The following is a 25,504-nucleotide window of genomic DNA, read 5'->3' on the forward strand; positions in this document are numbered from 1 at the left end:
TGTGCAAGAAGCCACGAGTGTAGACATAGCCCTAGTGTTTAATTCCTATCTGTACTGATTCGGCATTCCTTGGTAGTTAACAGGTCAAAAGATTGTGAGGGGAATAAATTAAAAGAGAAATGAAGTGCCAAAATCTAGAGGTAACAGAGGACAAGTGGCTATATGACAGTGAAATGAACAAAGAGGATTGTATACATGTGGGTTTTTTTTAATTATTATTTTATTACTAGCAAAGACGGTGCTGCCTTACAGTTGCTGGTTTCAAGCAGGGTCACAGCAAGGTCACCAAAGCAGATGACTTTTTCTGTTGTTTTGATTGCTCACAAAAGAAGTAATTGTTCCTTTCAAACAGTTTGGGTCATTCAGTTACCCTCCCACTGCTGCATTCCACTCCATTTTCTATGCTGTGTCAGAATGCAGCACCATACCTGTAAAGTGCTGATGTCCAGACAAGCCTCCTAGATTACTCAGCAGCTGAGGTGATTTTTGTCCTGTATGCCACATATGTTCAGCAGTAGCTAAATTAGGGAAATTTTTAAGACTATAATATTTTAATATAGTAATAATAGTAATATAAGAACAAGATAGTACTGTACTTTATATTATTATTTATTATTTTCACTCCCAAAACACCTACAGATCCCTAAGGATCTTAGTGCGCTTGGTGCTGAACAAACACAGGATAAAAATGGTCCCTCCTCCAAAGTCCTTACAAGATAATTATATAAGACAAAAAACCAAAAAACAAAGATGGATACAAATAAACAAAGGACGTTAAGGAAACAATGAGACAACATGAAAGACCAAAATAGTTCTGTACTGTGTTTAGATATGAACTTTCTAATAGAACTGTATGAAATGCAGTGCAGTAAAATGAAAAATATTCAAAAAATCCTACTTCTTGAGTTAGAGAGTTTGGAGGTTGTTTGTTTATTTGTTTGTTTGTGTTGAAAGATAATGTGTCCAGGAAGGCCGGCAGACGTCATTAGGGTTCTGTCTCTTTAAAGCAGAGGTTTTAGTTAGGTTGCTGTCCGTGAACAATAATAATGCATTATTTTTAAAAGGGTTCAGGCTCTGATCCAAGCAATGTCAGGGTAGATGGGAGTGACGCCCATGTAGTTAATCTGATTTACACTGCTATTATGGATATCAGACTAAAGCTCTTTGTCTCAGTGCAGTTTTTGTAATGTTTCCCTCCCAATGGACCAAATTGCTAATTTATTAACTGTTAGCCTGGAGAATCAAGAAATGGGAGGAAAATTAGGGGTGCAGACTGTTCACAGAAGCGATATTGATGAAGCCACATTTTCAGAGAAGGATTTCTTCCATGTGTCACTTCTTGGGAAATAGATGAGTACGGTGTATCCCCCAAGACCCAAAAGCAGCAACAAGAGGGAGGATCAGAAAGGTACTGAGGAGGAGTTAATGCCCATGAGGTGGATATAATGGGAAGGTGGAAACTGCATTGAAAAGCACAATTTAGGAATGTACCCAATATAAAGGAGGGAAACCATTTCACCTGAATCTCAGGTACCTGGCAAGCAAAGCATTTTCTATAGTTGCACCATGTGTACAAGACTGCTACTGCCATAGCTTTTTCTCTTATTCTTGTTATCTCTGTGTCCCCGTGAGATATCAAATGAGCAGCAGCAGCCAGGACGGATTGCATGTGAGGCGTGCGTGCAGTACCAGGGTAGACTCATCAGAAGATTGGTTGCTTCTCTATAGTAAAGCTGCAACTAACCTGAAGGAGAAGCAGTTATTGTGAGGAGGTATGTGGAAGGCCTCTCCAAAGGTTGCCAGTGCCTCACTTACCAGGCCTCTGAGGGTATGTCTACACTACAGCACTAATTCGAACTAACTTAATTTGAATTAGTTAATTCGAACTAAGCTAATTCGAACTAGTGCATCTAGACCTAAAAACTAGTTTGAATTAGCATTTTGCTAATTCGAACTAGCATGTCCACACTGAGTGGACCCTGAACCGGAGTTAAGGATGGCTGGAAGCAGTGCCGGCAGGGCATCAGATTAGGACTTAGAGCGTGGAGCTGCTGTCTCAGGCTAACTGAGGGCTGTGCTTAAAGGGACCCGACCCCCACCCCGGACAGACAGTTCTCAGGGGTTCCCCGTTCACTTGTCTAACTCAATGAGGGACAGCAAAGCAGTCCTGGCTTGGAGTGCCCTGAATGCCCACACTCGGCACATCACAGCACTCAGCCATCAGCCCGGCTGCACTTGCCACAGGCTGCCATCCGGGAGAGGGGTCAATCGGGGGGCTGCAGGAGAGCTTCCACCCCGAGGAGCCCGCAGAGCCAGCCCAGTCCTCCCCATCGGGGGCTCGTACCCCATTCCTCCCTCATCTCCTTCCACTTTCCCCTCCCTAGCCCCCCTTCCTGATGTACAAAATAAAGAAAACGTGTGTTCAAAAATAGAAACTCTCTTTATTGAACAGAACTCGGAGAGACTGGGAAAAGGAGGTGTGAGAGGGGAGGGCAACTAAAATGATGAGGGGTTTGGAACAGGTCCCATATGAAGAGAGGCTAACGAGACTGGGACTTCTCAGCTTAGAAAAGAGGAGACTGAGGGGGGATATGATAGAGGTCTATAAAAGCATGAGTGGTGTGGAGAGGGTGCATAAAGAAAAGTTCTTCAGTAGTTCCCATAATAGAAGGACTAGAGGACACCAAATGAAATGGATGGGGTAGCAGGCTTCAAACTAATAACAGAAAGTTCTTCTTCACAAAGCAAATAGTCAACCTGTGGAACTCCTTGCTGCAGGAGGCTGTGAAGGCTAGAACTAGAACAGAGTTTAAAAAGAAGTGAGATAAAGTCATTGAGGTTGGGTCCATGGAGTGCTATTATCCAGGGGGTAGAAATGGTGTCCCTGGCCTCTGTTTGTGGAAGGCTGCAGATGGATGGCACGACACAAATGGCTTGGTCATTGTCTTCGGTCCATCCCCTCCAGGGTACCTAACATTGGCTGCTATCGGCAGACAGGCTACTGGGCTAGATGGACCTTTGGTCTGACCCAGTACGGCCATTCTAAGCTCAGGGCTCAGGGTCGGGGGTCCCACCTTGATTTTCATGTAAACCTGCTCCTGGGTGGCCAGGCTGGCAGCTATCCTGCCCTAGACAGCCACTTTCCTGTGCCTAGTGTGGAGGTCGTGGATGAGGTCCACGATGTTTGCACTAGACCAGGCGGATGCCCGCCTCTTGCGGACCTAGGCAGGCTCCCGGGAGCCGCCAGCCTGGTTCCAGGAAGAGGCGGAGGGCTGGGTGGCAGCGGGTGGCTGGCTCGTGCCGTGCCAGGTGCAGGGTCTGCTGGCTGGGTGCTGGCAGGCTTGCACCTGGCACGGGCACAGTAGCCAGCCCATGCCCCTTTAAGGGCTCCGGGGCCGGGAGGGGGGCAGAAGAGTTTCCCTGGTGGTGCCCAGAGTGGCCACCAGGGCAATCTGGGAAGGGCTAGCCTCCCACTAGTTCGAATTAAGTGGCTACACAGCCCTTAATTCGAACTAGTTAATTCGATCTAGGCGTTAGTCCTCGTGGAATGAGGTTTATCTAATTTGAATTAAGTGCTCCACTAGTTCGAATTAAGTTCGAACTAGTGGTTTGCTTGTGTAGCGCCTATCAAAGTTAATTCGAACTAACGTCTGTTAGTTCGAATTAACTTTGTAGTGTAGATATACCCTGAGCTAGTAGGTGCTCAGCGGAAGTGGTGTTGTGAGCTTCCCAACAGTACTGCCCCGACTACTCAACCATTCCACCTTCTAGAATCTTCTGTGCTTCTCTATTGGCTAGAATTCAGGCTAATCTCCCACGCTGAACCACCGACTCTGCTCACTTATTGTGCCTTAGTGTCACTTCTTGGAGGACATGCTTCCCTAAACCCAAAGGACTTTCTCCCTACCATCCACCCAGAGTCAAGTTCCTCTCCTCCCTATTCCTTCCCTTTCCCAATGACTGACCCCAGAATCACCCACATCGCTGCTTCTTCTTGCTGTCATCCCTTCTGTTTATCCTGCTACTGCTGATGTTTCCTAAGCAGCAACACTATTGATCTCTACGCTTACATAGCCTAAATTGAATCATACCTACCTCACAGCCATCTTGTCTGACGTCAAGCTAAAAAACTGCTGGCACTTACTTTATTGGCATTCTCATTTTCTGACTTGTGCAGGTGCCCAGAAAAGAAAATTCACCTCACAACTGTATTCACCATCACAACACACTGGTGGACTATTTGTCAAACCCGCCCTATTTGTGGCATTATGGACCTGGCTCAGAGCTCAAGTCAGTTGCAAATAGAAGTATCTATCCATGGGTGAAATTATGACATTTCTATTCCAATGAGTAGAACTTTACTCCTATTGGTTTCAATAGGCCCATATGTGACGTTATATACTATTCAATGTAAATTAAAGATCCTGCAGTCTAATCCAATGTGAATAAAGGGTTGCTGAATTAAGAGCAATTATTTAACTTAAATAAAGTTACTCCTGAGTTATATTGCTGTCATTTCTTTTGTTCAGTAGCCACGCTTTTTCTAACAGTCACCTCTTTCTTATGCAACAATACTATGCAAACCACAGAGGGAAAATAATTAAATTGAATAAAAGCCACCTTTGTATTAGAAGTCGCCCTTGATTTAAATCTTCAGGGGCAAGTTATTGGATTTAACGGAAGCTGCAGCTTCTAAACATTTTATATATTCTATAAGGATGCCTGTACTCAGCAGACCAAGAATAATCACTTATTATGACAGACATTTTTAAAGAAAGCTTAAATACGTACACTTTTTAAACCTATTAAGCCTACAGCTAAGAATTTGTCTATATGAGCAGTTCTCAAACTGTGGGCCAGAACCCCAAAGTGGGTCACAATCCTGTTTGAATGGGATCACCAGGGCTGGCTTAGACTTGCTAAAGCCCAAACTGAAGTAGAAGCCCTATTGCCTGGGGCCAAAGTCTAAGGGCTTCAGTTCGGTGATGTGGCTTAGGTTATAGGCTCCCCATTTGGGACAGAGCCCATGGGCTGTGCCTTTTCTCTTACCTTCCCCAGCATGGTGGGTGTAAGGGTTTGGCTTGTCCCTCCCTCCTCTCCCCCCCCCACACATAGGGCAGCAGTGCTTGGGTGGACTCAGGCTTTGCTCCACCCTCCTGGGATTGTGTAGTAATTTTTGTTGGCAGAAGTGGGTCAAGGTGCAGTGACATTTGAGGACCCCTGCTCTACCTCCTATTAATGTGCAAACTAGATTGCCATGATGTTTATACATAACATGCAGCTGTATCCATAGATCACCTCCTAAAATGAAATGCATTCACTTTTCATAGCATAATAACCCCAGGAGTCTTGAGAGACAACGAGAAACAGAATGGTAAGTCAGTGACAAGACCCACAGTAATGACTGAAAATAAGATGTGCGTCCCTCCCTAAAAACTCATGCATTTTAATAACTTATTTGTTGACTGTGTTTTATAGATGAATGATTGATGAACATTTGATTTTCTCTACACATGTTCTTGAAATGCTCTGTGGCCAGTAGAAATCCTATGGCGTGTTAAGTGCTGCTGACCCTTTAAAGAGAGGCATTGTTCTGCAGTTTTGTTTGAAATCAGGCCATGGATGAGATTTCCATGTGTAATATATTGCCTCTCTGAGACTGTCTGTTAAAGCCAACAGTTTACACTATTAAAAAAGGGTGTGTATAAATAATGCAGAGACCACAGCCTCCGTAACCTTGGGAGTCTTGTATGTGCTACATTAGGCATTATCGCTCATATTCTGAGTGAAGATGTAATGCTTTTATATTCCAGGTATGTGTTTATATGTATAAATATGAGTTATTGTGATTGTTATAACTGGATTAATCACAATAAGGCTAAGAGCATTGAAAGACAGATGCATGCTATGTTATCTGTGCTATTCTTTCCATCTTTATATTTGTATAATTCAGTGGTTCAGCAAACATGAGAAAACAATTGTAAATTAGCCTGCTGGTATTCTGCATTGTCTAGTCATGGATTCTGCACATATCTGATACTTTATAGGTCTGCACAATCCTGCAGTATCTGTTACCAATGAGCATAGAGGACTTGATTCCTGTTGCAGCACTGATTTTATTACAATCGTGAGCATCCATTGCTGGAAAGCAGAGTTACCTACCCTCACACCTCAGTCACTATGCTGCAGGGTGTAAAGCTGTGGCCTTGATGCAAATGATCTCTGTTCATTCTAAACCAGCATCTAGTGCTTCTTTCAAGAGTCGACATCTCCCCAAACTACAGGGCAGCTGCAACATAAGTAATCTTAATAAGGCAAATTGGAATTTATAAACTACCAAGTAATATCTCACAATGTGGCACATTTATAAGGAAAGGGATAAAGAACTTGCAATTAGGGAGGTTAAGTAATGCAGGCCGTAAATTAAATAAATTCAATTAAATAAACAGTAAATGTCTTAAGAAACCTACAGAAACAGCATTGCTGTTTCAGCTCAGTCTGAATCCACAACACACTAAATGATAGCTTAGTAGCAGGTGAATTTGCCACCTTCTTGCTAGTAGATTTTTGCAGCCCATGGAGACCTTCATCTAGGGTTTCTCTATGCCATACTATGTCACAGAATGTTAGCAGTCCCTTCAGAGGTGAGTGAGGACTGATGGTTCCAACACATAGGCTGTGTCCAGACTCAGGGGTTTTTTCGAAAAAAGTAGCCTTTTTTCGAAAAAATTTCACCTGCGTCTAGACTGCAGCCGCGTTCTTTTGAAATTAAATCGAAAGAATGCGGCTTTTCTTTCGACGGTGGTAAACCTAATTCCACGAGGAAGAACGCCTTCTTTCGAAAGTGCTCTTTCGAAAGAAGGCGTTCTTGAAAGCAAACAGGCTTTTTAGAAAGAGAGCATCCAGACTCACTGGGTGCTTTCTTTCGAAAAAGCGGCTTGCTTTTTCGAAATTCCGCGTGCAGTCTAGATGCTCTCTTTCGAAAGCGGCTCTTTCGAAAGTATCTTTCGAAAGAGCCTCTTTCGAAAGAGGCTTGCAGTCTAGACATAGCCATAGTGTGACTGTCAGTCCAGCTTTTTCTTTTGGGTGTCTCCAATTCAGAGCTTGTCCTCAGATGGATTCCAAAGCTCCTTCTTCAGTGTTAGCAAAAAACATGACTCTTTCTGAGAGTCTTTACCATTGTTCTTTTGCAGGGTGTCAGACTCATGTTGAATTAGCATAAATAAGTGGAAAAGAAAATGCTGTTCTGTTTCAGAAAGCCATGGAATGATCCTGACTGGAGGAAGTGGTTCACTGTATTTCAAATTGCAATAAAGCTGAAATAAGTGTGGCAAGGTGCATATCAGATCTTTTAATTTATTGAGTGAGGTGAGTGAGGCTGAATTTACTTATACATTGTTTGCCTCTGCTGAGGAAGAGGATTAAAAAATACCTTCACTTGGTTCTAAAATGTGTGATGAGCATTTCATTCCAAACAGGAATATAATTCATAAATAGGAGTGCATTTACCATAGGGTCCAATATCTGGAGAGAGTGTGAAGGCCCTATATGAACAAACAAAACCATGTGACTTTGCTTTCAGCAAAGAAATACACATAATACATTGTTTGGTAGGTGAAATTGACATTGATAGCTGAGCAATCCCCTGGAAAAGCCTTCAAATCTACTGTAAATGGACATCGTGGGAGCATGATGCAAGAAGTAGCAAAGAACAATTTTCCAAGAGAAAAAGGGAAGTTCCATCAAGAAGGCTTCTTAAGAACATGGAGGTCTCTTAGCAGAAATGTGAAAAGAAGAACAGTGCAGATGAAATTTGCCCAGCCAGCAGGGGCATGTGCAGAGAATGAAAGCATAGCTCCTATTTCTTATTATTTTATTGTGATCAGCCAAAAACCCTGGCTGTTTTAATTACAGATATTGTTTCTACGTGCTCTCAGACAATATGGCAGTAAAGACCCTTGAATGGCTGCATAGAAATAGTTGCTATTGCAGCATTTTAAGGGAGTGCTGGAAGTTGTTAACCATGCTCAGTAATTGTTTTGAAGCTGATGTAGAAGCTTCATTGAGGGCAAGCTTTCCTCCATGTACACACATATCTCCACTCAGTAGTGAGTGATGTTAGGGGTAAAAACTAGCAGCCCTGCCCTGCAGGGAGAATCTAGAGTTGCCATGGGGTAACCCAGACTGAATCTCAGTGCAGTTGCCTGTAATTTTAAAGAGGTCGCAGTGACTGAGAGAGGGACCACACCATAAAGGAGGAATCCCAGACTGGAGATCAGAAGTCATATACAGGCCCATATGCAGGAATTTCTATGTGGGGTGTGTTTTTTTTTATAAATGTGGACTGCAAGGGCATGAAATGCAGCCTCCATAGTCCCCCAAGTAAGCAGGGAAATCAGCCCCAGCCTTACCCTGGCCAGCCAGAATATGCAGGAGGGAGGCATGGGCAGTGTGCCACTCCTGCCTTCCCCTGGCTGGCTGGAGCATGTTTACTTAGGGGACTACGGGGTGGTGCTTTTGCATCCTTTACACCCCACCTGCATACGGGCCTGCTATATCATTAAACCAAAGACAGCAAGTGAGCTTAACAGCTACAGTCATTGTCAATTTGTTCTCTTTCTTACTTGAAGGTTAATATGTGCCCACTATTGGGAATGCTGAAAAACTGGTTATGTACAGTGTCATACAGAATGTTGTATTTAATTGTCAGTGTAATGTCTCAAGAGCCTATATTAAAGCAGAAGATCTCCATTTTCAGAAGTCCCTGTATTTTTAGTAAAGTACATGTAGACACAAACACACACGCACAGGCTTTGCTTACACTGTAGGGTTTTTGCACAAGAAGCTTTTTGCAGAAGAGATCTTCCACAAAATCTTCTTGTGCAAAAGCACGTCCACACCTAAAAAGCACATTGCAAAAGTGATGTGCTTTTGCACAAGAGAGCGTCCACACAGCATGGACGCTCCTGCTCAAGAAAGCTCGGATTGACATTAATAGAATGGCCATCAGAGTAGCTGTGCTTTTTTGAATAGGCTTTTTTTGTGCAAGAAACCCCTGCGGAACATCCACACCTGCCTTTTTGTGCAAGAGCTGTAGCGTGAAAAGGAGTTATTCTTTGTCGAAAGAGGAATAACTCTGCTGGCAAAAGTCCTCTGTCCTTTCGATGTACTGGTTTTGTTTGTTTGTTTGTATGTTTTCTTTGGTTGGTTGGTTGGTTGGCTTTTGCACAAAAATGCACTTTAGGTGTGGACACTGACGGTTTTTATGCAAAAAAGGTCATTTTTGCGCAAAAACCTTGTAGTGTAGGCATAGCCACAGAGTCTAGTACCTGTGTCACCTTCATCATTTTAAAGGAAAATACATTTCTAATTAGGCTGCATTGTAACTGCTGTGTTTTAACACATTTTGTTTGTTTTGTTTTGTGGGTTTTTTTTAATTATCAACTGTGTGTGCAACCGTCTTAATGTCCTGGAAATACTGACAATGAATCCTATTACAATTTCCACTTTTAGTATTGAGAGGCTTCCTACAGAAAATCCAGCTGTAGTCTCTTTCAAGGATAGAAATTCATGGTCTATGCAAAGACTTTGTCAGAGAAGAGAATGCCGTAGCACAGAATTGATAAGTAAATTGACCTATCTACCCTCTGTGTAGGTTAAAAAAGAATGAAGTACATTGAGAGTAGGTCAGCTGAAATAAAAATGACAGCACATACTGTGATGCCTCTTTCCTGTCTCCTGACAGTAATCACAAACAGGGTTGGCCTGTTAATCTCAAGATTTAGGGAACTGTGGTTGGCTTAAAGTAGATTCCAGATAGAAGCATTGTCATTTGTAAATCAACTTTTAAGGAAAGGAGCCATAGATGTACATTGGAGCAGCCCAGCCGCAACAGTCGACTAACAGTGGAGCTAGGAAAGAGCGGCCGTATTGCACAACGGGGACAAAGGAGAGCAGAGAAAGAGAGAGAGGAAGAACACAACAGAGGAGGCATAGAAAGGAAGGGGGGGGGAAGACACACGTAACTTTTGAAGCACAGGAGAGGAGGCCGAGAGTAAACAAGAGAAGGCTAGATTACCTAACATGCAGTAGGCAGATGGAGAGTGAAATGGTGGGGGTGAGGGAAGAAGAGCAAAAAGTGGCCACCCCAGTTAATAGCCAGCACAGAGCGTAGATACTTCTATACCACAAAACAACACTACAGGTAGACTGAGGAAGCGGGAGGTAACCCACAATGGGGGGGAGAGAAGGGGAACGAAAGCAGTCCAAGTACAACGGGCACGAGGACAACAGGGAGAGAAGGAGGAAAGGGAGAAGAGGGTCAAAAGGCAGGAAAGGCAGATCGAAAGGCTAAGAGGCACAACTCAGGGCAGAAAACAGGGGCACCTATCCTCTATAACCAACCGTCACTAAGGGCAAAAGAGGGAGGGAAGACATGTTATACCTCCCAACGGCCATTAGGGGGCAGCACAGGGGGTGAGGGCCATTGTTCTGACCAGGTAGGTCAGAAAAGTTGCAATCCTCTACTATGAGAAAGGCAAGGTGTATAGGAGCACATCTAGAGTTGAGCTGACAGCTTGGGGGTGTGGACTGTGGTGTTTATTAGCCACTTTTTGCAGCTTTCTGAACCTCGGGGTTCCAGCTCAGATCGAAGGAGCAACTTAGAATATGTCTACACTCCTTATGGTGGTATAACAAGTATATTCTCTGCATTCACCTCCTGGCATGGGTATTAAAAGCAGTATAGATGGAGAAAGCGCTACATGCCCCAAATGTGCCTGACATATTTTTAGCAGTGTAGTGTTCTGCTCTTCACTGCGGTGGATAGCCCACATAACCAATGTTACACTACTAGTGCAGATAAGGCTTTAGAGCAACCTCAAGTTTGTTCTATGTTGTTATAATCCTCAAGGGGTTGTTCAGTATCAGCTCACTGGACAGCAGCAATACTCCTTCCTTCTGGCCCTGCCCTCCTACCACGAGCAGTTCATCAAATGGCCAAGTAATCCATCTTTTCATTTGTTTTGCACTGCTGGAGCAATACAAAGCCTGAGGAAGAGAGGCCAAGATCAAGCCCTCACTGGCATAAATCACAAGTGAAATGACCGTGGGGTGGTTCAGTCACATTTTAGTGCTAATCTATAGCAGCCTTAAACAATCATAGGATTAAGCAAAGACTTTCTGCCGTGCTATGGATACACCCAAAGCCAGCACTTAAATAGCAGCACGGTTGCTGGTAAGAGCGGAGAGGCAGAATTCTGCAAAAAAAGTTGCTTTCTACCTGCCTGCCAGCATAATGCCAGCCTCTTGCCAAAACCGTCAATTTATCAGTGTGATCAGCATCTTATAGTTACTAAATGTAAAATACCTATCAAAAGGTACACAATGTGCTGACTTGCCTGCATATAGTCAAAAGACAGTGTTCATTCAGTACTGGATGCTCTTTGGATCTGAATCTTTTTCTATGGACTAAAAGTTAATGGACCCCCTCCCCAAACTGATGTTGATCCATAACAAAGCTAACGCGCAACTTGCCAGTTTGTGCTGCTGATTGCTATATGTCTGTAACAACCTTTTGTTAGTGTTGTCAGAGTGTGAGTGTGTGTGTGTGTGTGTGTGTGTGTATAGTTACACATACATATATACAGCTGGAGTGAGAATAAAAAAAGGAAAAGAGGACTCACATTTCCATTTCAACCTTTATAAAAGGTTTTTGCAGCTTTTCTCTTTTCCATGCTCACAATGTTGAAAATATAGTAAGAATAAAAGCAGCTCTCCAGCTTGTGATGCACAGCTGTGGAACAGCCCTGGGCTTTCAGGGATGACATTTATGGCTGACATCAGGTCTGAGTATTTGCATTGGATTTTAGTGTCAGCATTGGAGGTGGGGCTTAGAAAGGATTCTGTTTTCTGTTTCTCATCTAGCGAAGAGGCAGCTCTGCCTGGAAAGATACTAATTTCCCCCCATTCTGCTATCCTGCTTGGATCTGACTCCTCCCTCCTGCAGCTCTGTACAGTGAAGGCTGAATCCAAGAGCTTCTCATTCTTTACTATGTTTCTTCCTGAACCAGTAGGTCTTGAGTATACCTGCCTTCATTTCAACTGAACTCTCGAGTAAAGCATATTGTCTGCTATCTGTCAATAGCGATATTTTATTAACTTAATCATCCTCTTGCACTGGGAAGGATTATAAAGAACCAGCTCAAACTCCAAAGTGTTTTAAGGAGGAATTGCTTTTTTGTCATCATCGTCTGCTCTTTGGTACTTGTGTTAATGTTTCCCTTGATGGAGCCTGCTTTGTGCATATGAATTATCCTGGAGGTAGAGGAGACACACAGCTGAATGTATCCCGATCAAGTGTCAAAAAGGACAACAAAGAGGAAACTTGCTATGTGGAGCGGTTATGATTCATCTGATGAAAACTTGCAGAGCCGGTGAGAAGGCAAAATAAAATCCCTAACAACCATGTCAGTAACACCTAGTCTTTTCCCCCTGAATGGGACCAGTCTCTCTACTGAAAATCATGGCATTATGGATATACCCAAAGGACAAAGAACTTTGAATATCTTTCTTTTTTGCTTGACGTTTATAATTATACTCATTACTCTGCTGGGCAGCATTTATTCACTGGTTTCCTTACTGAAAATTCAAAACAAAACCACACTTTCAATGATTGTGACTTCTTTGTCTGTGGATGATTTGATAAGTGTAGTGCCAGTGACTATCTTTATGTTCATGCAGTGGTCAAATGAGACGCTCCCCCAGCCTCTATGCACCACATCAGCCCTGCTTTATCTATTTCAGGGCATTTCTAGCAATCTGAAAGGTACTCTTATAGTTTCTTACAACTTCTACGCGATCAATAAAACTGTGATGTGGACTCAGTGGATCTCCAAGCGGCCAGTGAGCATGATATGGGCCATTCTCACGATCTGGATTGTCAGCTTGCTGGTGTGCATTTTGCCTCTCTGTGGTTGGGGCACCTATGTCCCCACCTCCTGGGGTTGCCTCACTGACTGGACCAGTTCCTATGTCCTGTTTTTATTCATTGTCTACTCACTGTGCTTCTGCCTTCTCACCGTGCTTTCTGTCCCTTTGACTTACCAGCTGCTGTGCTCAGATGAGCAACAGCATCTTTATGTCGATTACCAGGAAATCACCCGAGGCTATTTCACCCCTGGGACGCCCCCAGTCTGTAGCACCACCCCATCCCTTTCTCTCGAGGACCCTGTGGATAAAACCCTGAAGCATTTCCGAAGTGCCTGTCCCAGCTCGGAGATAGTATTCAGGCAAAGCCCAGCTGAGAGCTGTGGGCTGGACCCCCATTGCACAAACAGTGCACAGAGCAGGAGCTGCACTGTGGAGTTTGCTCAGAAACGATTCTCACTGATTCTTGCACTGACAAAAGTCATTCTCTGGCTTCCGATGATGGTAAAAAGTCAGAATTCTTTGTATCTTTTAATGATTTATTTACATACAGAGTGAGTTTGTGTGGCATTAATTGAAACAGAGATGCATGCTAGTCATCCAGCAATTATGAACAGTGTAAACCAGACCCATAGAAGTCATTTCAAACAGAGCTCTGTGTGTGTATGTATTTATCTAGCTTTCATCAGGATTGATACAAAATCAGTGCACTGTAAAAATGAAAAGCCAGATTCATCATTGTTATTCCAGTTTTATATCAGTGTTACTCCAATGAACCCAGCGTAGAGCTAGACTAATGGTATGAGTAAATCAGGTTCAAGGTTTTGTGTTTCAAGCAATCTGGGAAGCATGAGGCTGATTCTCTGATATCTGTGAGTTTACTAAGGCAGTTTTTTTCCCCTCTAGCCTCATGGTTCTGAGTCACGCCCTTTGCCAGTCATTGCTGAATAAGAAACTGAAGCTTGTCTAAGATGTGATGATGAATATTTATGTCTTTGTAATTATTGAAGCATTATTACATTTTGTTGCAATATATGGAAAGGATAAATATAACAAAGGATAACAAGTGAGCTAGGCATATTGACATGTTGGGAATTGTTCAGTATCGTCCTTGACCTATGGATGTGTTTGGACTCAGCCTCTCAGCTTCTTTCCATAAAGAATAAGAATTTATAATGTGTGTGAAGCCCAATCTTGGTTGGTACTGAGTGCTCTCAAACCCCATTGACTTTGAGAGAGGAGCATACTCAGCACCTCACCGGATTGGCTTAGTCATCCCTAAGAATTGCTTGGAATCGGAGCTGCTTCTTTGGCAGATTTCATATATCAATATTTATCATTTCCTTTGCAGCATAAGGTATTCTGAAAAATACAGGAACAGACAGGGAGAGGGACTGTATGAGCACATTTGTCTTCTAGCATCTGTCAAAGCCACAAAGCTAAGCAGGAAATGAATGAAAATCTGTGACCTCTATTTCTGTCACATTAACAACGGGATGTTTTTGTTATTCCTGGAAATACAGTGTGTGACTGAAGTGATTTAATTTCTGCCTTTCAGATACAGATGGCTGTCCAGCACATAGTTGGTTTTCAAAGCCTTTCCTTTGAGACTTTCAGTTTTCTGCTGACTTTACTAGCTACCACGGTCACCCCTGTGTTTGTTTTATCAGAACGCTGGATCCACCTGCCTTGTGGTTGTATCATTAACTGCAGAAGAAATGCATATACCATTTCTTCAGAAGAAAGGAAAAGTAAGTGCAGAAGGTTGAAGGATGGGATATTGTCTCAAGTGATGTTCCATATAGCAACAGACTGTTAGAATAAATTTTATAGTAGATTGCATAGATAGTTGTCTGTAACAGTCACAATACTCCACTCCCATAGCACATTTCATCTGAGGATCTGAAAGATTTTCATAATCATTAATTTAAAAAAGCCTTGCAACATCCCTGTGAAATGGGTAGAGAGCATTATTAGTCCAGTTTACCGCCAGGGAAATTGAGGCACACAGACAGTAATTGACTGCCCAAGGCCACACAGTGAGTCATTGTCAACCCTTTTAAAAGAAACTAGGAGTTCAAACTCTGACACCTTCATTAGTCTCTGGACAACATTCCCTCCCTAAAAATACACCTGCCAAAATATGGCATGCATTAATAAAGTACATTGACTGTGCTAAGTATATTTTAAAGCAAGGCAAAAATACATCTGAATTCTGAGTGACTTCATGTCCCTGAATTACAGGAATTTTGTCAATGAGAGAAAAGGCCATTCAGGTCCTACTACCCACATATCCATCAACCAGCCACTGAGAGGCTGTGGGTGTTGACAGGACAACAAAGGCTGTGATTCTATGGGGAGCCAAGTGCCCTGAACTCCCATTGGCTTCATTTGGAGTTAAGGGTGCTTGTTAAACCTCCCATTTCCCCCATGTTTGTTCACATATTTCAGACACTTCCCTTTTTCCACATGTGAGATTGAAGGTTTTCAATTCCCAAGAATAATCTTCCAGATCTTCCCCCCACCCCTGCCAGTGTTTAACCCTGCTGGGCCTCCATGGAGAGCTCACTGAAAGGATCCAGCTCAGCATTTACCACATGCAACAGAGGCTCTGGCACTGCTCTCAATGAGCCTTCTTTGGCTGTCCCTTCTTTCCAGTCTGTCCATCTTCCCATCTCTGCTGCTCACATATCTTACTCCACTAAAGATGCAGCTGTGCTTGGCAGGCAGCTTCCATCAGCGAGCACGCATGAGAGTGCAGAAGTACGGAGAACATTCCCACTCCCCCTCTGTCTACATCATGGGTATGTCTACACTACCCTGCTAGTTCGAACTAGCGGGGTAATGTAGGCATACCGCACTTGCAAATGAAGCCCGGGATTTGAATTTCCCGGGCTTCATTTGCATAAGCGGGGAGCCGCCATTTTTAAAACGCCGCTGGTTCGAACCCCGTGCAGCGCGGCTACACGGGGCTTGAACTAGGTAGTTCGGAATAGGAATCCTAGTCTGTAGACATACTCCATCATATTCCCCTCCCTGTCCAGAGCCCCAGAAGTTATGCAGAGATAGTGTTCCATGGCTCTTCCAGTCTGCAGTAATTAAATGGTAGGACATGTATACACTATCGGCAGATTTCTCTAATTGTGTTGGCCATTTGATGCCTCAAGCAGTGGGACAAGACATCTCATTGTTTGACCCCATATATTTAAAATATGTACTGCAATATCTCCACAGCCACTGAAAGAAAAAATTGTATTTCCTGACCCTTATACCAGTTGCTAGTGCAAAGGTAACTTGAAGTATTGAAGATTATAGTATGTTAACAAATAAGAACACAGTATAGAAATGAGTTCAAATCAACTTCTGATTAACAAAAGTCTGTGTATGATGACATACCTGTACCCTAGTGATTGGTTCAGAGCTGTTATGGAATCACAGCTGTAAACACACTTAAAAGTTTTTAAATAAATATCATCTTATAAATAGGAATCCTAGTTTTCTGTGATGAATAACCACAGAAATGTAAGGATTTTTATGATCAAGGTGAAACATTGAACTTTAGTTTCCCAAGCCATAAAATGCAATGGAACTCCATTTATCCACTCTGACCAGGGGCAGATCAGTCTATAATTCAGAAAATTCACTGAATGAGCAAAGAACATCAGCCTTAGGCTGTCAACCTTGCGTGGGGCCATCAGCCAGAGTCACCTGGGGTTGTCAGTCCTGATTTGATTAATACTGAGAGCTGGATAATGGAGGCTTGAATAAAGTGTTCTGCTGAGCATGGTTTTTTTTCCCCTCATAATGTAAAAACTAAAAATTCTTTGTGAAAATGCAAATTCTGGGGCAAACAGATTTCTAGGATCCCTAATTATAAAGAATTAAATATGAAGAGAGAAAATTGATATTTTTAATAAAACTTCATTGTTCTTGTGGTGGTCTTCAAATATGTAAGTACAAGATAGGGAAACTGCTGATATGTCTATGAATATATCTCTGAGTTCTTTTAATACTAGGAATCACTCTTCAGGTTTGTGGCTAAAGTCCTTCCATTAGAATTTCCTGATGTTTATATGTAATTTTGTAGCTTTTAGTTCCTTGTGTAGTATCTTTGGGTGTGTCTAGACTACATGCCTCCTTCGACGGAGGCATGTAGATTAGCCAGATCGGAAGAGGGAAATGAAGCCGCGATTAAAATAATCGCGGCTTCATTTAAATTTAAATGGCTGCCCCGATCTGCCGATCAGCTGTTTGTCGGCAGATCGGGGGAGTCTGGACGCGATGCCCCGACAAAGAAGCCTTTCTTCATCGACACAGGTAAGCCTCGTGAAACCAGGCTTACCTGTGTCGATGAAGAAAGGCTTCTTTGTCGGGGCATCGCGTCCAGACTCCCCCGATCTGCCGACAAACAGCTGATCGGCAGATCGGGGCAGCCATTTAAATTTAAATGAAGCCGCGATTATTTTAATCGCGGCTTCATTTCCCTCTTCCGATCTGGCTAATCTACATGCCTCCGTCGAAGGAGGCATGTAGTCTAGACACACCCTTTGATTTCCCCCACACTTATCTGAATAGTAGAAAGAAGTTTTGAATTAATAAGGCTAAAATGAAAATATAATTTCCCACTGTTTTTCTAAGAGAAGTGCTGGTTATTAAAATATGTAATGATGCTTAAATATCTAGTAATATCCACTCAAGGGTCTCTGATTATAGTACACTTGATATAATCATGCACATACATGTGTGTATATGCATATGTGCCTGATTTCATGGGACAGCTTAAAACTGATTAAACATCTTGCAAAAATAATAATTATAGAAAATTAAGGAATAAAAATGTGCTAAAAGAAATTAATTTATCTGTACCTGTTAAATCTCTATAAATCTATACTAAATGTGTTATATTAAGGGAAACTAACACAAAGAAGGGAGTGGAATTTAAGTCTTTGTCAGTATTATCATGGAAAATAACATTAATAGAAAAAATGGTCACTTCCATTATCTTTAATTTAGGATTCATAGTGATGCAATTACATTCACATACAATAATTACAATAGTTTTCTGTAGTAGCCCTTCAGCAGAGATAACTACTTGCACATGTAGGGCCTGATCCATAGAAAATTAAAGTCAGTAGAAAGACACTCATTGACATCAATTTGTTTAGAATTATACTGTTGTTCCCTATACACACCCATTGACGGGTTCACTCCTGATTCTCATCAGAGTAAATGAGAAGAGAACAAGTTCCATGATCTACATAAAAGCACCTTTTGAGTGAACTTTTTGGCTGAAATTCTTTCTGATTTGGAGGCTTCCTTCAAATCCAAACCAACTTTTAACTCCTTTTACAAGCAGAGTGAGTGCAATTCACCAAGAAAAGATTCATTCTAGATACAGCTTTGCTCTGAATCTAATATAATATCAACAGAGCTTAGCTTATGATGATAATAAAGAAACAATTATATAGTTAAATAAATAGAAAATGTTTTGTTTTAGGGTGTTCATGCTAAAGGCTATTCAAGGTTTTTAACAGAGTAATTGAGTTTGTGATTTCACAGTTAATGTCTGTTAAAAATAGAATCTATAGGCTGATTAAGGTACTTCTTTATAAATGGTTCTCTGTATTTTGTTTCTTAAAATATTCTTATGTAGATTTTATAGGAAGATGCTTTCATGATTTGATAACAGACACACCTTTAATTACTGTATCAAGTAGTATGAAAAGGGGAACATCAGGGGGAAGAAATGGAGGGGATTTATGGTAGAGGAGAGAAGTAATTAGGAGGATATGTGAAGGTACAGCACTCTTACCTTATTTCCTAAACTACTATATCAGCTAAAATAAATAGCCAGAGTGCTGATATTAGCATGTAATTCTATATACAGACATATATATATATATATATATATATATATATATATATATATATATCGCTTTATGAAGGTAAGATGATTATAGAATTAATTCACATACATGATTGTTTTCTAATGTCAAAATCTATTTTTCTTATTTGCCTGTTGGCACTGAAGAACAGTTCTGATTGATTCTCAGAAGAACTTAGGGAGGTTGTGGAATTACTGCAGGTTTTTAAGAACAGGTTTGACAAACACCTTCAGGCATTGTCTAGATATTGCTTAGCTCTACCTCAGTGCAGGGGACTCGACTCGATGACCTATTGAGATCCTTTCCAATCCCACTTTTCTTTTATTTAAAGTATATTTTTCTGAAAGCATGCTATGTTATCTTTTTTGATTTTGGAGAATTTTTCATTAGCTGAAACTGAGATATATTGCAAAATGAGCCATAATATGGGTATTTACTTCTAGTATGACTTTGATAAGGCTTTGTAAATTCTGTTATTTCAAAATGATGGGCAAAACTATTCCCATTTTCTGACACAGCCACCTTCAGAACATAGAAATTCTACCATGCTTTGACAAAGGAATGAATAAGCTAATTATCCAAGTGCCTATAATGAATAAGCTAATTACCTGAGTATATAATGCTAGGGTTAGTGTTTAATTTTCCATAATAATTCATACATTATGGGTAGCAAAAATTTTATTGTTAAAAGTAACCAACTTGTACTTTAGTTTTAAATTTACAGGCAAAATTAGGCATTTTACATTTTCTACTTGTCCTTCTTGTATGCAAATTTTTTATATTTTAATCACAGAAGCTTTTCCCTTTCTGTTTAGCAAAAAGGAGGGGGTTTGAATTCAATCTGTCATTTCAACAAGGTTATGGAATCTACAAAATATCCCATGAAAACCAAAACCACCTCCATGATGATGATGATGATGATAACTCTATATCATATCACAACCTGATGAACTATGACTGTGACAACACAAAAGAATCTCAGAAAGATAGCAGCAAAATCCTTAAATCAGCCAAAATTGAGTTCAGCACCATACCCATAGAGGATAGCTCCATGTTTAAAGATTTCAACAAGGGCAAAAGCATGGAGACAGAACAAGAACTTGGCAAGGACAAAAGCATGGAGTATCTTCTTTCTGACAAAATGGGGCCCTTTAAAAGAGAGGAGGTCAGAAACTTTGACAAATCCACATTTTTTGAAGCACAGGAAAGAAGACTGTCTCATGAGGAGAGCCGCAAACCGGAACTCTCAGATTGGGAATGGTGCAGGAGCAAATCTGAAAGGACCCCTCGTCAGGTAAAGTACGGTTTTATTCTTTATTACATTTTTCTTCTTTTGAAGAGTTTTTAAAAATAGTGTCTTGTTTAAAAAGCTTAAAATACATTTATAATTTTGTTGAAAAATTCCCTTCAGCTCAATCATTTGTAATAATAATACGAAATGGGTTCTAATTCTAAACATTTTAAAGACATATTTTGGCAGCTTCTTCTCACCTCCCATCTATTTTCTAACTTTTCTCTGAGAATCGTGTTCCATATACACCAGTAATCCTGGATTTCCCTTATGTAAATTACAGCATGTGTTGAGGTGATACACTATAATGAACTGTTCAGGGTGAAAGGTTTTAAATTATTTTAATCTTTCACAGAGACAAATACTTCTATTAAACAAAGGATCACCTTTTCAAAACCAGTTTTTAAATGTGTCAACATCTTTTTGTGCCTAAATTTTGGATGGGAAAAAAGTGTAAGCATGAAATATGAATATACAGAAATACAGGAGTGAAGAATGTCTGTGCAGAAATTGGTGTGCCTAATTTTAGCTGTTCAGTGAAGGCCTCTAAAAACTGACCCACAAGTTCAAATCTCAGCTGATTCACCTCTGATGTGTTAACTCTCTATAAAGGGAAGCAAAACTAAACATATTTCAAATCTCTAAAATAAGTGTTCATACATTTAATTCACAATTAAACAACATACAGAAGCTTTTTTTAATGGTTTAAGCTTTTGCATGTGTAGCTTTCCCTATGAGACTCTTCTGTGTGTAAGAATGGCTGCATTAAACATATAAGGCAAAATTATGGCCCATGCTATATGCTTGCACTGGTGAGTAAAGGACATAAGGAGCCTACTTCTTCTTCTGACCTTGCTATCCATATTGAGAATAGAAGCACAGAGGAAAAGCAGCTGCCATCAGTCTCCTCCCACTCTGGTGGGCAGGGAGTGGGTGGAGCCTTGAATCCCCCTCCCTCAACACACCAGAGGGCAGCTGTGCTGGCACAGAGAGGGATGTAAGTTGTACTGGGAAAGGGGCTGGCACATATTACTTCCCTTATGCAGCAAGAGAGCAGCAGGATCTAATTGACTCTGACACTAGTTGCTCTTACTTAGAGCAGACTGTCAGATTGGAATCTAGCTCATGATGTGTATTTTATCAGAAAACCCAAATGAAATATGATATATCCTTTGAGCAACATGCCAGGCATTTATTTATTCATACAACTGAGTGAAGTGCAGTTGGTTGTGGATTTCAATATGGGTATTAAGATTACTGTTCTTTCTGACCTGGAAGATTGCAAGTCTTAGTAGGATTATCTCTTTGTGTGCTTTATAATTTGGACAGTTACCAACAACAAGCAGTCATCAGGAACTGGTTAGTATCTAGAGCACTGTGGTTCAAGATAAACTCTTTATATGTGTCATTTTTAGTTTAATTATCTGTTTATGAAAATGTAAACTGGTCTCCTATTGCCCTATAGATATAGGGCCTGATTTTGCTCTCACATTCAGTTTACATTGGTTTAATTTCATTGACTTTAATGCAGTTAATTATGGCTGAGAGTAGAGTAAGAGGAGCATAGGATGTAAAACTGGACTGGTCCTGATCCTGCAAGCTGATCTGACTCATGCCTGCAGAGAGTCCCACTGAAGTCATTCTACTTTCTGCATGGTGGCTGGGATCTGTCCACATGGATCAATTTGCATAACTGAGGCCTACATGCTCCCTCTTCCACATGCCCATCTCCCATTTGTGTACTCTCTGCCATACTGATAACACCAAAAACTGTTACATAAAATGAATACAGAACTCTATAACATGGTGACGTTTTGCTCTGGGAACTTCATTTCCGATGCCACTACACATTCTTGGGTTACTTACAACTCACAGCTGTATCTACAATGCAAACAATAGTGAGCAATTGTTGTGACTCAATCCTGTCTCCCCCCAACTGTCCAGTATACAGTCCAGAGACTCTTCACATGTTGAGCTGTGGAAAACATCCCTGGATAGATTTTAGGAGGCATAAAGCGTAATGCATGTGGTGGTGTTGCACAGCACCATGATCTACCTATAGATACATCTTCTCTTGCTCAGAGTGTAATCTGCACAGTGATTTTGGCCTGCCCTAAATAATGCCAACAATGATATTTTATGCACCCATTTTCAAGTGACCCCGCCCCCAGAGTTTCTTGGAGGGGATCATTGCCTACCTTGTTTTCTGGCTGATAATCATTACTGTAAATTGGTCCCAAGATACCTTTTAAATATCAGTTTTGCCTACTCTCTTTAAGATGTCACCTAGCTCCTTCGGTTAGATTCTGGAGGATGTGATCTAGAGATGAGATGGTCAAGAAAGAGCATATGTAAAGGAAGGTAGTGCAAAAAAAAAATACAGAGCTTTCTTCATTACTGAATGATTGATTAATTTGATCCGTTATTTTATTTGATTGAAACCTCAGAGATCAGATCCCTTGGTTGTGTAAATAACAAAATTTCTGACCTTTATTCTGATTGCATTTGACACTAAGGAGTGCATAATTAGTTCCTTGGCCATAGGAAAAACACCATTTAATAAAGGTAGTCTCCTACTGGCTTTTCTACTGGATTGTAACACTGAAGAAAAACAAGAATCTCGCCCCTTAAATTAACACTCAAACTATTATACATACAATGGAAGATTAGAATGCTGAAGATAGATGGTTAAAATTTAAAAAGCTTTGTACAGTATCGGTGACATTACTGGGCTATGAGAATTATTACAGGACCATTGCCCTCCAGAGGTCACACAAATATAACAATCAGTTGCCTTTCTCAGGGATAAGAACTAGTGGAAGTTCCTGGAACACATTTCCATGGGAGGTGATAGGATTTAATTATCCCACTGCCATAAAGTGGGGGGAAAGGTTAATAAACTTCCTGGGAAGAGGAAAAAAAGTCCCTGCCACACCACAGAGGGAATATCTAAACTGTCTACATGTGGAAGGAGGAGATGACAGCTAGGACTGAATAAGAAAGCAGGCCTTTAAAAAAGACAGGATTAGGTCTTGAGTGTGGTCATAGCTCCCAAAGAAGAATATGCCTTTCCTATGAGACTGCCTATAGGCGCCAGTGCTCAACAGTATGGTAGTTGAGACACTGATCTTGAACTGTTTGGGACTCCTGCTCCCATTTGTGTCCCATTCCCTGCAGAATGGGGGATATGATCTGAGTTTTCCAAAGGGCAGGATCTAACTGAGCACCATATTTGGGATCAAGAAGAAATTCTCCCTCGAGTTAGCTTGGCAGAGACACTGGAGGTTTTCACCTTCCTCTGCAGTGTGGAGCACAAGCTCTCTTACTGGCTTGAACTAGAGGAAATGGTGGATTCTCTATAGCATGGAAGTTTTTAAACCAAGACTTGAGGACTTCATTAACTCAGCCAGAACTTGTGGGCATATTACAAGAGTATGTGGGTAAAGTTCCCTGCTTGTGAGGTGCAAGATGATCATGATAGTCCCTTCTGGCCTTTAATCTAAGACCATGTCTACACTCAAGGGAAAGGTTGAATCAAGATATGCAACTCCAGCTAAGTTAATTACAAAGTTGGAGTCAACGTATCTAGATTTGAGTTTCCTCAGCATCTCCACAGAAGGAGGCCAATGGGCACAAATGTTCCTGTTGGCTTCCCTTATTCCTTGTAGGAGCAGCAGTACTGGCCACAAACAAGGTCACTCTCCGAGTTTGATTTAGCAGGTCTTTACTATACCCACTAAACTGAACTCTGGAAGATCAATCGTGCTACTGTTGATCTTCCCCAGAGTGAAGACATGGCCTAAAGGTCTGAATCAAAGGCTTTCATTACAACCTTGCATAAGACCTACAACTGGGAGGATGTGTCATTGTTTGTTTGAATCCTGAAGTCTCCAAAAACCCTGCTAGAGCTGCCATAGTGGGCTCAAGTTATATTAATGGGGGAACACATTTGGAGTTGGATGACTCCTACCTGTTCATAAAATTTCACAGAAGCCAATGGCAGTCTCCCAGATTAAAGTTAATTAAAAACTCAAGATCTGATCCTGTACCACTGAAGTCAATGGGGATTTTGGCATTGTCAGTGGTGACAGGATGTGGAGGCGGGGGGAAGGAGGAGTAGAGACATTAGAATTTGGTAAATCAGGGTCATTTTATATCCAAATGTAAACATCAGACTTGTTTGTACAAACTACAAATGGAATAAGAACAGGAATCTTGGTTTGAATAAAATGGACCATTTGAATATGTCGGGTTTACACTCCCTTTTGTTGAAATGCAAGTGTCTGATCACTCACAGCCTGCAGTGATGAACAGCTCTGTGCAAAAAGTAAATGAGAGTTCAGCAGTTTTAATGTATTGGCCTTTGCTTTACCCTCACACATCCTGGATAATCTAGCTGACAGTCAGATTGTGTGGTAGGTTTATCACTAACTCTGACTGCCCTTACGGTAGCCTCCAGTCACTCTTTCAACAAGAACTCCTCTGCTGTGTTTTTGGCTGTCCTTTCCAATTGCTCGTCTGATGACTTCTTTATAGCTAAAGCTAGCATTTCTTTGTGAAGCAGTTAGCAGTGACTGTATCTGACTGGCTTCCTTTGCCCTGAAGACTGTTTGTCACTTCTTGGACAGATTTACCACTGGCCATTGCCCAGAATCCCAATTTGTGCTTTTTCTGTCATTTTCCAAATTATACCACAGTATGTGGTTGTTAGGCTATCGTGCTTCTAAGGTCTAAAGTTCAAGATACTAATTACAGGATCTCTTTGTTTCTGACATTCAGCTCTAACTTGCAGATCTCCACAATGCTGACATTTGCCCCGCTAGGGAGATGGGCAAGACACAGAGATTCTCACAAGGATTAAAAGCAGAATCAAACTGCTGGGATCTTGGGCAGACTTGGTAGAATTGTACATGATCATGTTATTAATCATGTAGGGTATGTCTACACTTGCAGTTATTCTGGGCTTGTCAATTTCAAAAATGGCGCCTGGCCGGGAAGATGCAAATCAAGCGCGAGATTTTTAAATCCCAGGCTGGATTTGCAATTCTGAATGCCTACATTTGCAGCCCTATTTTGAATTAGGCTGCAAGTGTAGACATACCCGTAGATTGATTAATGTTTGCAAAGTCTTTGAAAAAGAAAAGTGCAGTATAAGTGCTAAACAATATTGTGCCAGGTCATCAACTAGTGTAAATCTGAACATAACTCCATTGATTTCAGTTGGGTGGGATCAGCTCTCAGATCTGTAAAGAAGGATTTTAATAACTTAGTACAAGGGACTTGTGGTTAAAAGTGAATCTTAAATATTGTTGCAACCAACTAAATGAACATATATTTGTATGTGTTGAATTCCCAAATAGCAAAGGACATGGGATACTCAGCTCAAAAACTAGTTTTGGGC

General features: G+C 41.3%; 1 protein-coding gene across 1 annotated transcript in view; it reads left to right on the forward strand.

Annotated features, from left to right (window-relative positions):
• Positions 1-3,434: 3,434 nt before the first annotated feature.
• The window catches only part of GPR149 (G protein-coupled receptor 149), a 64,505-nt gene continuing 42,435 nt past the window's right edge, over positions 3,435-25,504 (forward strand). Inside the window, exons 1-3 of the mRNA XM_006123484.5 lie at positions 3,435-13,431; positions 14,486-14,678; positions 19,628-20,106. Coding sequence (XP_006123546.3) covers positions 12,466-13,431; positions 14,486-14,678; positions 19,628-20,106 — 1,638 coding nt within the window. The 5' untranslated portion in view covers positions 3,435-12,465. The remainder of the gene's footprint in view (positions 13,432-14,485; positions 14,679-19,627; positions 20,107-25,504) is intronic.

Source organism: Pelodiscus sinensis, chromosome 10 (genome assembly GCF_052426305.1).
Source record: "Pelodiscus sinensis isolate ZL-2025 chromosome 10, ASM5242630v1, whole genome shotgun sequence".
NCBI classification, from domain to species: domain Eukaryota; kingdom Metazoa; phylum Chordata; order Testudines; family Trionychidae; genus Pelodiscus; species Pelodiscus sinensis.